The sequence below is a fragment of the Octopus sinensis genome, linkage group LG1 (genome assembly GCF_006345805.1).
Source record: "Octopus sinensis linkage group LG1, ASM634580v1, whole genome shotgun sequence".
NCBI lineage: Eukaryota > Metazoa > Mollusca > Cephalopoda > Octopoda > Octopodidae > Octopus > Octopus sinensis.
Genome location: NC_042997.1, coordinates 155,751,215 through 155,764,937, shown reverse-complemented (window position 1 = coordinate 155,764,937; position 13,723 = coordinate 155,751,215). Strand labels below are relative to the sequence as shown.

The 13,723-nt window shown below is 37.4% G+C and overlaps 3 protein-coding genes across 3 annotated transcripts in view; 2 read left to right on the top strand and 1 right to left on the bottom strand.

The window, feature by feature from the left end:
* The window catches only part of LOC115213176 (parafibromin), a 37,054-nt gene extending 33,434 nt beyond the window's left edge, over positions 1 to 3,620 (bottom strand). Inside the window, exon 1 of the mRNA XM_029782115.2 lies at positions 3,235 to 3,620. Coding sequence (XP_029637975.1) covers positions 3,235 to 3,365 — 131 coding nt within the window. The 5' untranslated portion in view covers positions 3,366 to 3,620. The remainder of the gene's footprint in view (positions 1 to 3,234) is intronic.
* Positions 3,621 to 7,252: 3,632 nt separating this feature from the next.
* Positions 7,253 to 7,777, top strand: LOC115226942 (uncharacterized protein K02A2.6-like). Its single transcript, XM_029797926.1, has one exon. The coding sequence runs from the start codon at positions 7,253 to 7,255 to the stop codon at positions 7,775 to 7,777; it is 525 nt and encodes a 174-aa protein (XP_029653786.1).
* A 1,489-nt stretch (positions 7,778 to 9,266) lies between these two features.
* On the top strand, positions 9,267 to 10,109 carry LOC115226826 (uncharacterized protein K02A2.6-like). Its single transcript, XM_029797856.1, has one exon. The coding sequence runs from the start codon at positions 9,267 to 9,269 to the stop codon at positions 10,107 to 10,109; it is 843 nt and encodes a 280-aa protein (XP_029653716.1).
* Positions 10,110 to 13,723: the final 3,614 nt, after the last annotated feature.

Below are 13,723 nucleotides of genomic sequence, written 5' to 3'. Positions count from 1 at the left end.
GCAGAAGACTTTTCTGGCTCTGAAGAGGAAGATCAGTCTTTGTTGTTATGAATGAGAGTGACAAAAATCAGTGATTCTGAGGTTTAACACTTGTAGTAATTTTGAGAGTTTTAATAACATGTCAAAAACTAATGGAGATGAGGTGCAAGACTGTCTCTTTGATATGAGAAATGGTTACAGAGTTAATATGTCCACACTGGAGATTGTTTGAAATCTTCATTCATAGCTGTAATAATGTGAGACGTAAAGATTGCATGTGAATGATGCTTGTGTGTGGAAGATTAGAAAATAATGAAAATTAGTAAGAAGAAACAGTGAGACTGTTAACTGTCTGCAACATCTTTGAGATGTTGAAAGTGAGAATGAAAGGTCAATATAAGGCAAAAGTTACTGTTGGGAATGAGACACAACGTAGTATATTTCCAGAAGACAGTACAGACCACTGAAGACACACAATCTGAAGGTAATGGAAAAGATATAGTCAAAGCCAAAAGCCTTTTTGGGTTGAAGTAACTAGGAGTGCTTTCACAAGAGAACTGCTTATAGAGCTATCACAGAAGAGAAGTGGTGAGTAGGATTCCACAAAGTTGGAAGATACTTTCAAAAATTATGGCCAGTTTGGGAAAATGAGAGAGCTTGCAGTTTGGGTGGGGGTCCAGAAGGATATTTTGCATTTTCAGGAGTTGCAGTACTGGGTAAAAGTAATCTGATAGTTAAATGTGAGAGAGTTTTGTAAGATGACATGTTCTTTTCCTCTACTACTTCAGTATAGCTACAAGTGAACTACTTGGTGGATTTGGAGTTAGGTGTTTTTGTTTTTAGAGGGATGTGAAGGGACATGACTTGGAAGATAGTTTCAGTATCTTTCATTCTCAGATATTTTCCTAATTCATTTAAATAAGTGCAATATTTTGGATCTGAATCCAAGGACTGAAATTAATTAAGTGGGGTTCATTTCCTGATAACAAGAAACACGAAATTTAAAAAAAGGATGGTATTAAAACTATAAAAGCAACTCCCTCCACTACGAGCCAACAAGAGATCTACTGTGTGGTCGCTTATCCAAGTACAAATAGCAGCCAAATTTCCTTCAAATCACAACCTAATGTCTAAAATAACGTTACGTAAAATAGTCCGGGATATCTTCTAAAAAGATAGCTGGGTGAAAGATATGCCGAATCAAAGCCGACCTGATTCTAAACAACAATTGTAAACAATATACATTGCAATTAATCCTAACATAATCTATTTTCTGTACCTATACGGATCAGAGAGATCACTACACTGCATTTCACCAAAATCAAAAAATTCATTAGAGATGTGATGACATACTGTTGACACGAAGTTAAGGTTTTTGGCAAGATGTCATAGTTTATACCAATGTACAAAAGGATGGAGTAGAGAGAGAAATTATGAAATAGACGAAGAGTTAAATGTTAACTCGTCTACGACAATAATAAATAAAGAATACCAAACCCCCATGTCCAATATATAAGAATTCTAATGTTTCATATTCAACGCTCCGGTTATATATATCACCTACATTTTGCTTCCATCATCTCTGCACATTGTTCTTTAATCATTGCCATAACGACTTCATTACTAAATATAATTAAATAAGAATTAAGGCTTTTATTAAATTTTACCAACGCAATGGAATCATTTTAATAAGACTACTTACGGTTGGTTACTTAAAAACTTAGAATTATTACTTTTGTAACACTAACTTTAACCCTTAATTTCTTTTATCTGATTAATCTATCAAAGCAAAAGATATCAAGAACATTTACAGCATTTATTCTTGAAATATCCACAAAAGTGATTTCGTATAAATTAATAGTTATCTACTTTGAAAAGTAGTAGTTTCTAGACATTGGTTTCATAAATTTTATTTTATTGTAGGTAATTACTTTTTACACTTCACTTATGGCAGGCAAGAAAATCAGTGTAGTGGAATGCAAGCATGTAAAAAAAATATATTATAAATTTTTTTTTAAAAATTACCAATATACGATTTTAAGTTTTAAAATGCAACTTAAGTAGTATAATTTTAAATTTATAAACCAAACAATAGTGTTACTTTTATTCCTTTCAACACTATTTCTAATAACTCCTCTAATAACTGTGCTTAAAATGTATCAGTAAAAGACTAGTTTTAAATTTATATGAAAAACCTGAAAATATTAATTAAACCTAAAAAAAATTTACACACACATTTTTCAAACGAAATACAGGGTGACTATGGCTCTAAAGTTTCGTTGGCTCGTATATATTGAATCCTCTTTACTCTACATTCGTCGTTTTATGCTTATAAATGCACTTATAGTTTCAAATATAAATTTCATATACATACATACACTCGACATTTGTAGAAGAAATAGTTATGACTTAAATCTTACAACCTTTTCTTGTATACTGAACAAAATTAAACGAAATAGAAAATGAAATATCAGACAGATTGCAAAAACTATTTTTTATATAACACCAACTCGTTTATTTCACATTTAATAAAAATATATTCAAAATTATTTTGAATCTCATCCGGAAACAACAGCAAGTTCCACAGAGAATATTCTGGGATAAAATATTTTTAAAATGTTCTAACATTAACTTAAAATAGAGAACTTCCCGTTTTACTTTCAAATTAAATAGTTTAACAAGGTAGAGACAGACAGAAAAACAAACGTTGAATTTTGAGGAACGAATGAATTCAACGATAGACCTGTTAAGATTATTGTCATCATATACACTGTATCCACATTTTATTTCTGTTGTGTAGGAAGTAAAAACGTAAACAGTATTCAGGAAAATAAAATATACCTTAGAATCTTAAGAGTTACTAACTATATTTACAAAATTCCAGAATTGGTCCACACATATACACGCATTAGATTATAACATGCAATCATGTATACATTATATACATACATCGTGTAAAATATATATATATATTATTCGGTGGTGAAGGGGTTTCAGTGAACCACAAGACAAAAATAAGTTGTTAGCACCTTAAAATTTAAAGGCATTACGATAACAATGTGGGTATTATTAAAAGTCTGAGAAAAATCAGTAAACAAAATTAGTGTTAGTTCGTCTGAAGACCTGAGAGGTGTAATGAATAAAATATAAGATGCGCATAAGCAGTGGTGGAGAGGGGAAAAAAAGAGAAATCAACTATATATAGGATGAAAATAAAAAATGGGATGAGATTTTAAAGACAAAACAGGTACTTACCCCCAAACAATGTAATTAGTTTTAGTTGATTTTGGCCAAGCGAATTCTCCAAATATAACTTGATCGCCTTTATCAATTATCTCCTTTTTGTTGATATTATACTGACGAAGAATGCTAAGAACATCAGCCATGCTGCCTGTTTCTTAAGGATATAAATGTGTAAGCGTATCTGTAGAATGTGTGTGTAGGTGTGTACGTATATATGTGTGTATATATATATTTATAAGTGTGTGTGAGTGAACTAAGAGGTTTAGACTGTCGAATTATTTGTTCCACACCAACCAATATTGTTAAAGCCTCAATATGGCAGCTTGGTTGAGACGGACAAGAGAACGCGGTAGAGGCAGAGGTGGTGGCTGTGACTGCGTCTGCCGACAAGTACGATATCATTTGTTATTTGCAGCGCACTCTTGCGGTTGACATTGGTAGTTAGAACAAAGATACCTTGGCGTTGAGATCACATACACTCACGCATACATATTATACATTGCAACCATACAGACATACTTGTATGTATGTATATCATCAATCATAGTTTTACGTCCGCTTTTTTTGGTTGTATAGGTTGAATGGGTCGTCAAGGTTTGGGACCTTTCCCTTATAGGTTGTATTTTTTTGTCTGCTTTCTATGGCTTGATGCCCTTCTTAACACCAACAGATAGCAAAGGAGTGTATTTTATTAGGATATCAGCACTAACGTAGTTGCTTTGTACTCGTAAAACAAAAGAGCTCTCACCACTGTCTCTCATTTTGGTCAACACATGACAAATAGGCAGAAAAGAGGGAGATGAACTAGAGTGAAGAGTGGAAGAGGCAAGAGCACAATGTTAGATGGGGTACAGAATGATTGGGGTGACAGTGTAAAAGAGGTAAGGAATGGGACGTGATAGTAATTTCTTTATTACGATTATACAATCGTTTACATAGAATTACAAATACATAACATACATGCAAAACAAATAATTAAGAGGTTCGATTTAAAAATTTTCCATAACATTTGGATTAAAAAATTCGTCTATAAATTGTCCTTTATGTGACCAATAGAATCTTATCACAGTTCATAACCTTTCGATCTTACCGAAGTTTCAAACCCCGGCAATTTATAAGGCCCCGCAGCTTTTATTTCCTCACCTCCCTCCATAGTTAAGCTGGGTTTCTGACACCCACCTTTTTTTCCACTTCCTTCCATCTTTTCTCATACACACCCCGTGGTAAGTTCCTCTTTTCCAGCCCCATTTTGCTCTTCAGATGATATCTGAAGTAAGTGAGCAAGCCGGGGCCCGAGACAAAGGATCCTATCGCGACTCCTTCCATTCTTGTTCTCCACATGCATTCTTTTACTACTGCAACCGTGCAGTGAAAACATGCCTCACCTTCCTTCGAGAGTCCAGTTGGCGGTATCATCTTAATCATAGACTCAGCCGACAGCTGTACTCGTCCCAGATGCGATAACACGTGTTCTGCGTAACTTATCAAGTCTGACAACTTCCGACAGTGTACAAAAGCGTGCTGGACGGTTTCATCGTCCAACTCGCACCTTGGACACGTCGGTGGCACTGGAATTCCGTGCCGCGATAACTTCTCGCGAACAGGTAGAGCATTCCTATAGCACTGCCAGGCCAGGGATCTTTGGAAATTATCCAAGTACCCCGTCCTGAAAGTCTTTTTAAACAGGTTGGTAAGCTGGTCTTCGTCAAACCCCAGAGCCCCTCCTAGGACGTCGTCGTTCTTTGCCTCTACCAGCCTTCTATAAAATACCGAGGTGGTATTTCCGCAGCCGGCCTTGCTCGCCTTGTGGATCAGCGTGAGTGCCTGTCGGCACTCCCTTTGCCATAAAGTCAGTTTCCATCTTTTGATGCGACCGGGTTTAAAATCCGCTAAGGAGGCCAGTCTCGGGAAAAATTTCCCTGCCAGCGGACTCCACACCTTATCACCCTCCAGGTGGTGCCAGAGATGCTTCAGCCTCAACGCATGTCTGCGCATCATCAACCAAGGCATTCCTAACCCACCCTTTAACGGTTCCTGGCAGCAAACGGAGCGCCTCACAAGTGGCTTTCCTCCCTTCCACAAAAAGCGGAAAAGGATTCGCTCCAACTTGTTAAGCCATGAACCGGGGCAAGGGACAACGGTCAGGCGGTAAGTGATTACAGATGCAATGAACATCTGTACCACCTCCGCTCTTCCTTTCAAGGACAGAAACCTTCCGGACCAGGTCCGTACTATGGCCTCCACCTTGCTCGTCACCTCACTCCAGTTCCTCTCCGTTTGGGAGTCTGGCCCAAACCAGACTCCTAGCAACTTAACAGGGCCATCCGTCCAGTGTCCCACGACGCTGGACGATATCGACTTGCTCCTCCAGGTGCCGAGGCGCAAGCCAACCGACTTGTCCTTGTTAACCTTTGCTCCTGCCACCGCCTCGTATCCTCTGATAGCCTCTTCCACACAAGGTAGCTGGGCCTCATTGGACACGATGAGGGTGACGTCATCCGCATAAGCAGTAACCGTCCTCCCACCTCCGATCTCATCCGAGTTGCTTCCCAGCCTCTCCAACTTTCGCAGCAATGGCTCAAGAGCCAACACGTACAAAAGTGGTGACAAGGGGCACCCTTGACGAACTGAACATTCAATCGAAAACGGTTCCGTTAGGTAACCGTTTATCTGGACGGTGGACTTGATGCCGCTATACATAGCGGAGATCCACCCGCGAAATTCAGGGCCCAGTCCAGCCGCTTCGAGGACCGTCGCCAGGTACTCATGGTCTACCCTATCGAATGGGACGTGATAGTGGCAGAGAGGCAGTAACAGTAGGGCTTAAATAGAGACAGTAATGGAAGAGAGACACTAATGGCTACCACATATTTGCTGGTAACCATTAAGAGAATAAATTATGAATAGTCATGAGAATGGTCGGTGATAAGAGAATGTGATGGATGTCAATAGCATGTCACTTGGAGGGAATGATGGCTTGCAATACAGAAGGATAATGTTAGCTTATAAAGAGGAGTGCAAATAGTCGAGATAGTGTTGGTAAAGAATAGGTATAACTTAGTTATTTGTTCTGGGGTGATTACTTTCTTTTTCACTCAAAGTTTAGCTAGATTCTTTCAAATAGATGCTGATAAGACTTACACAACAAGGCCAAATTTCAAAAGACTGAAATATTAAAAAATTAATAGTTTGAAAGACTGAAAATTTAGAAAACCAAATGTGATAGTATTGAAAGATCAAAGCACCAAATTTTGAAATATTTTAAGGAGAAATAACAAATATGGTTTTAAAAGACATTTATTTACAATTTTAAAAAGGGCTTTATTAGAGAACTTGTAACATTTCAGGGATACAATATTGAAGACATAAGCAAAAAAATGGAAACAGTTTATTTATCAAATATTTCTGTTCTTTAAATTCTTCCATTATTGATTATTTTTCTTCTTGCACTATAAATATAAACATACTAAATGATCAAACGATCTAATTTTGTTACATCACAGCAAAAGAATGAAGGATGAGGTAGAGAAGTAAAAGTGTGAAATGATCTATTAGAATTAAGTTATTTGCTTGTTTAAGATGTTTATCATCATCATCATCATCATTTAACATCCGTTGTCCATGCTAGCATGGGTTGAACTGTTTGACTGGGCTGGCACGCTGGAAAGATTCGAGTGCGCTTAGAGTTAGTATGCCGAAAGAAAGCATGGTTGCAAAATCCTAGTAATGCTGGTAATACGGTAAGAAGTCTAGAAATTTGTAACCTTTCTACTGTTTCTGATAATTCTTGCTGGGTTCCCCAATTACTTGTTCGAGTCCATATCCATTCCAAGCTGGTGCACATGGAGCTGGACACTGCAATAGGAGGAAACTTCATTTCAGAAGAATTATGGTCAGAATTGGGAAAACCGGAACTTCAACCAGCTACCTTGCAGTATCAATCAGCTAGCAAACACACGCTCTTCCAATTGTAGGTACTTTTGTGGGTTAAACCAGTGTTAAACCCCATGCTGATAAAACTTGTGCCATCATGTACCACGTTTCCAAAGTTCAAAATTTGAACTTATTAAGACGAGATGCTATTACAAAACTAAAGATTTCAATTGACAATCTTCTGTTTTCCAGGGAATCTAACATGGAAGTAAAGGTGCTATCTTCTCATCTCCGTGAAGTAGATGCACATTTGCAAGAGTCATGTTCGAAACTTTGCAATGAATATGTGGAGTTGTTCAAGCCAGAGTTGGGCTGTCTTCAAGGTTTTGAGCTGGATATGCAATTCAAATCCAATGCTAAGCCTCTTTTCTGCAAACCAGAGTCTGTTCCTTTCACTCTCCAAGCTGATTTAACTCAAGCTATTAATGCTGGCATAAAGAAAGGAATTTGGACTCCGGTTCCATTCAATGAATGGGGTACTCCAGTTGTTCCAGTCCGAAAAAAACAGACGTCCCAAACTACAGGTACGCCCTTACGAATTTGTGGTGATTATTCTGTGACAGTAAATTCTCAGTTGGAAATTCATCAACATCCACTTCCATTACCAGAAGAATTGATGTGAAAATTAGGAGGAGGTCATGGATTCACAAAAATTGACTGCGCGGATGCTTACAACCAAATCAAGCTTGCTCCAGAGAGTCGAAGATATCTAGCTTTAAGCACTCACCAAGGAGTTTTACTTCAAAATGTGTTACCAATCAGAATTTCTTCAGCCCCTGGATATTTTCAAAAGATAATGGATGACATCATAAATGATCTACCAGATGTTGGTGTCTACTTAGATGACATATTGGTCAGCAGTCTGGATATAGAGTCTCACTTACAGAACCTGGAACGTTTACTTCAGCGTCTACAGAAAAAAGGTCTTCAATGTCGCAGAGAGAAGTGTCAATTCGCCTAACCCAAATTGAAATATCCGGGACACATACTTTCCAAACAAGGCATTTCAAAAGGTCGCAAAGTAGATGCTGTCATCAACATGTCGGCACCCAAGGAGGTATCTGAGTTGCGGTCATTTTTGGAATCAGTGCAATTTTATTCAAAGTTTTTGCCTCCTAGTTTTTCTACAGTTGCTTCACCTCTCTACAGGCTTTTGCATGATGAAGCTGAGTGGAACTGAGGTGAACTGGAACAAGCCACTTTCCTGAAGTTGAAGGACCTCCTTACATCCGATTCAGTTCTGGTTCATTTTGATCCTGCTGTGCCATTGGGAATAGCATGTGGCATATCCAGTATCAGTATTGGAGCAACCTTGTTCCATTGTTATTCAAATGGAGATGAAAAACCAATAGCTAATGTCTCCAAGCTTATTTCTGCATCTCAACGCAATTACAGCCAGATGCAAAAGGAGACCCTGACAATAAGTTTTTGCCCTAAAGAAGTTTTATCAGTATGTTTTTGGCAGACTATTCATTCTGGTAACTGATCATAAACCACTCCTGTCAATTTTTGGTCCTAACAAGCCAGTGCCAGGTTTGGCTTGCTGGGTATTTTTTCTCAACCAATTTTCCTATGTCATAGAGTATCAGAAAAGCAACCTTCATCAAAATGCAGATGCTCTTAGCCACCTTCCTGCTGGAGAGGACTCCATCTTTGATGGGGAGGAAGAAATTGATGATACTGACGTTGTGTGTGCAATTGAAATGATTAGTTTACAAGTCCAGCCTACAGATTCAAAATTAGTCAGAAAGGAGTCCTCTAAACATCCAGTTTTGGCACAAGTGATGCATTTTACATGAGAAGGTTGGCCTTCACATCTTGACTCTGATGATCCAGTAGAGCAATTCCAAAAGCTTTCCCAGTCTTTGAGCACATGTCATGGATGTTTACTGTACGGTATGAATGAGACTTGTCATTCCTACCAGTCTACAAGAATGAATCTTACACCTGCTACACCAAGTCATCTCAGTATGCAACAGATGAAGCAATTAGCGCAGACTGCAGTATACTGACCAAACATTGATGCAGAAATCATAGATCTTTGCCACCGCTGCACTTCTTGCTGTGAACACAGAAAGGCACCACCTAAACCAGCAATCCATCCATGGATAATGCCCGAAAAGCCTTGGTCTCGTATGCATGTAGATCATGCCATCAACTTTCTAGAGCGTAATTGGTTAGTAGTCGCTGATGCATACACTAAATACCCATGTATCCATACCACTACTTCAGTTTCCAGTAAGACTACAATGGATTTGATAGAGGAAGATTTTGCACAATTTGGATATCCATATACCATCATGTCTGACAATGCCACCTGCTTTACTTCTGAAGAATTTCAAAACTACTGTAAGGAGAGAAGTATTATTCATCTAACAAGAGCTTCCTATCATCCTTCAACGAATGGAGCTGCTGAGCACTTGATTCAGACTTTCCAGCAAGCATTACGAAAGTGTTCCAAAATACCTAAAGAAGCTTTGCTGGCATTCTCGATGCAATTCAGGAGAACACCTACCACTAGTGGCTACTCACCAAGTGAATTACTCAAGAGTTGTCAATTATGCACCAAGATTGACATCTTGCTTCCATCTCCAGTTCATTTGGCCCAATCCAAATTGAAAAGGACTACCGAGAGAGATGTACTTAAAACTTCCAATCAATTTCAAGTTGGTGATCCATGCTATGCTCTGTATTTTGGACCAAAGAAAAACCAAGATCTACGTTGGGTTCCAGCTATAGCTGTGAAGAAACAAGGAACACGAACGTTTCATGTTCAAGTTATGCCTAGAGGTCCCATTTGGAGACTTCATCTAGAACAATTGCAACTTCGATATTCTTCGGAAGATGACCAAGAGCCGGGAGATGAAGAAGAACCTGTTAGCTCATCGTTAGCTCCGAGCAACAATAACTCAATTCCAGAATACAGTTGTCAATATCCAAGATCAACGAGATGAAGAAAACCTCCGGACTATTATGTGTCACAATACTGATTTATTTGTGCTCAATTTTGTTGTCATACTGAGTAATTTATGTTTTATATTCCATACTTGCTGGGGAGGTGTTATATTTTTCTAATTCAGTTCTGTTCTGACTTGGTATTGAACTGAGTTTGGTGACTTTACCTCCTTTAATAAATGTATTTGTATTTTGTTAATTTGTGCAAATAATAGTTCTTCTAATTTGCATACTGCTTTGTTTTGCATGTGGATTTTTAGGTTCCGCTTTAATCAGCGTGTATTTTTGAGTATATATTGCTCCATTATTTAAGTGAGATTTGAGTAATATGATAATTCTGTATTAAAACATAACAATCTACTACATATGTGGAAAATCAGTGTGTGTTTGTTTGTGACGTTGTTAGCTAACTCCTCCTACATTGTTTTATTGATTTTAATGAAACTTGACACATAGGTAGAACTCATGTCTGGAAACCTCGTGACTTACTTAGATTGTTGAAAAATTCAATAATACAGTCCCTGGAAGGGACCTTTATATATACCTTATATAACTAATTTTTTTAGATACCCAAGGGAAATAACTCATACCCCTACACTATTCTTTTTAAACACTCAAGGGAAATAACACTTTTCATTGTTTATGTTCGATTACTTTGAACCAATGATCAGCCAACCTAATTCTGCATTTCACTACTCACAGTTTTGAACTGCTAAACATTATTATTGCACTTCCTTAATTTGAATTTCTTCATTCATACATTTCTATACATACATATTTTTTTGAATGCCCATTACTCTGATAAGTCTGCATTTTTACAGTTACACTTTCTCCATGACAGTAAATAAATTTTTTTTCCACAACATATTTGTAGTGGCTTCATGCAGGCATAGCATGGATTCGATCCTCGATTGCCAAATTTCACTTAACACTTCAACAGCGCTTTTCTCACAGTAAAACAATAGTTCTTCTATGAACAACAGCAGTTATACATTTCCCAGATGCCTCCGCTAAGCAGAATAATGTCTTTGCCACTTGATCCTTCTAACCTCTTCTAGGCCACCAGGGGTTGGAATGGAGATAACAGACCTCCAATGAAATCATTTATTCTCAACAATATGTCTATTCTTCTGGCTGCTTTTCGATAGTTATGATAGCAAGAACTCCACAAGCTAAAAGCAGTTACTGACAGCAACCACCAATGAGTGTGAACATTATTATTGCATTTTCTTCTAACACTTCATTCATATATTTCTATACATGTATACTTAAAATGCCACGATGAGTTAGAGTACGACTGGGTGCTTCTACTTCACAACCTGCTCTAATGCAACAATGGTGATCTCAAGTAAGTCTCTGATTCATTATGTTTCATATTTACAAAATAAAACAATTATTCTTCATCTATTCTAATTCAATATCTAAACAGTTATATACATATTGTTGTAATTAATTTACACATTGCATTAATAGACATTTTTCCAACATCTCCAAATAAATTCTGCCAATGCATGCAGGATTAGTTTTCAATTAAATTTCATTACACTATGTATGCCCATAATTCTGCATTTTTCAAGTCCAAATTTTACAATGACAGTACATACATTTTTCATTCCACAACGTATTTCATAAGTTTGTCACAGTATAATGAACTCATATTTTGAATGCTTAAAATTCTTAAAAAATGAAACCAAACTTCCACACCACACTGACTTGCGACACCCTGTATCAGTTATACTTATTTTGCAAATCATAATATTTATTGCTTATTTACAGTTCATACAACATTTTGATGAACGTCTATTCTAATTCAATAACTAAACAGTTATATACATATTGCTGTAATTAATTTACACATTGCATTAATACACATTTTTTTCAACACCTCCAAATAACTAACTTGCCAACCTTTAAAAACATCCCTTGACAACCTCTCTAGACAACTTCTGATAACTTAATGACTGCAGAAAAGACATGTGTAGGGATGGAATTCCAGAGAGCTGAAGTTTCTCAGAAGAAAGGGTGGAACCTGGAGTATTGAAGAGAAGAAGAGAGACAAGAGTGTCTGAGTGAAGAGTGTCTGTTGCCAGCCTCTGGTAACCTCTTTCACCAACCTCCGACAATCTTTTTCACCAACCTCCGAAAACCTCTCCTTCCTCCAGCTGACAGTTTTTGAACGTTTTTGTGATGGAAAATACACCTTTTGTGGCAGTTATAACAAAATTGCTAGTAAGCCATTAATTTAATTAATTAATAAAGAAAAATGGTAGTAATAGTACATTTACGACCATTTCTGTTTACCAGTTGTAGTGGTAGACACTATCAGAATGTAGAGTCATATGTAGAAGTAAGAAGAGCGAAAGACATAAGGATACATTGGTAATGAGAATAAAGACAAAGAATGGTGAGTCTTACATTATAGTAGCTTTCTTAGTTGATAATTATATATATATATATAAGATCACAACCCCAACTACTTCTTGAAGTATTGTGAACTCTTGCATGACTGTAGTTCAGTCAACTGATTGTCATAAAGTCATTTACAAACATGCTCCATCTGCTGGCCCACATGTGTTCTGCCCTTTCTATCACTACTACTACAATGGCTGGTCTCATGTCACCTTCACTCAGACACTCTTGTCTCTCTTCTTCTCTTCAATACTCCAGGTTCCACCCTTTCTTCTGAGAAACTTCAGCTCTCTGGAATTCCATCCCTACACATGTCTTTTCTGCAGTCATTAACTTACAACTGTTTGAGTGCAACTTGGTTGAAGCAACTTAAGAATAAATAAATAAATAAATGCGCCCTTTTAAAGCCTAGCCAGGCTCATGGGCCCGGTTTCCCAATTTCTATGGCATATGTGTTCCCTAGCTGGATGGGACGACAGTCCATCGCAGCGTTACTCATTTTTGCCAGCTGAGTGGATTGGAGCAACGTGAAATGAAGTGTTTTGCTCAAGAACACAACACGTCACCCGGTCCAGGAATCAAAACCACACTCTTACGATCATGATGCTGACACCCTAACCACTACGCCACGTGCTTCCACAAGAAGTAACTTAATGGGTTGGCAACTGGAAGAGCATCTAACTGTAAAATACTATCTCAAAAAAAACCTATCTAACCCATACCACCATAAAAAAGTGGATGTAAACTAATGATGATGATTAACAGCAACAACATCAACAACAGCAGCAGAAACAAAACAACAGAAAAACACGAGTCCAAATGGCAAATACACACAAGGACCAAACAGCTTTCACTTTTCCTGACTGATTTTTCCTCAAATGACAAATAGATAAAGGAAGAAGCTAAAGAGAGGCAAATTATTACCCAAAACACCAAAAAATATTAAAATAATATAAAACCCATAACTCCCCACTCCCCATGCTCAATAAAAAGATTAATAAAAGAAAAATAACTGCGCAAAATCACACACACACACACACAACTGTCAAAATAACATACACACAAGTGTCAAAACAACATCAAGAACAACAAAACCAGTAACAACTACAACCAAACCTGCAACAATACCAACAACTACAAAAGGAAAACACATATATAACAATAAAAACACCACAAACAGCAGCAGCAACAACAGATACAAAAA

Coding starts and splice junctions, on each gene's coding strand:
- LOC115226826 (XM_029797856.1), top strand. CDS start 9,267: ATGCCCGAAAAGCCTTGGTCTCGTATGCATGTAGATCATGCCATCAAC.
- LOC115226942 (XM_029797926.1), top strand. CDS start 7,253: ATGTACCACGTTTCCAAAGTTCAAAATTTGAACTTATTAAGACGAGAT.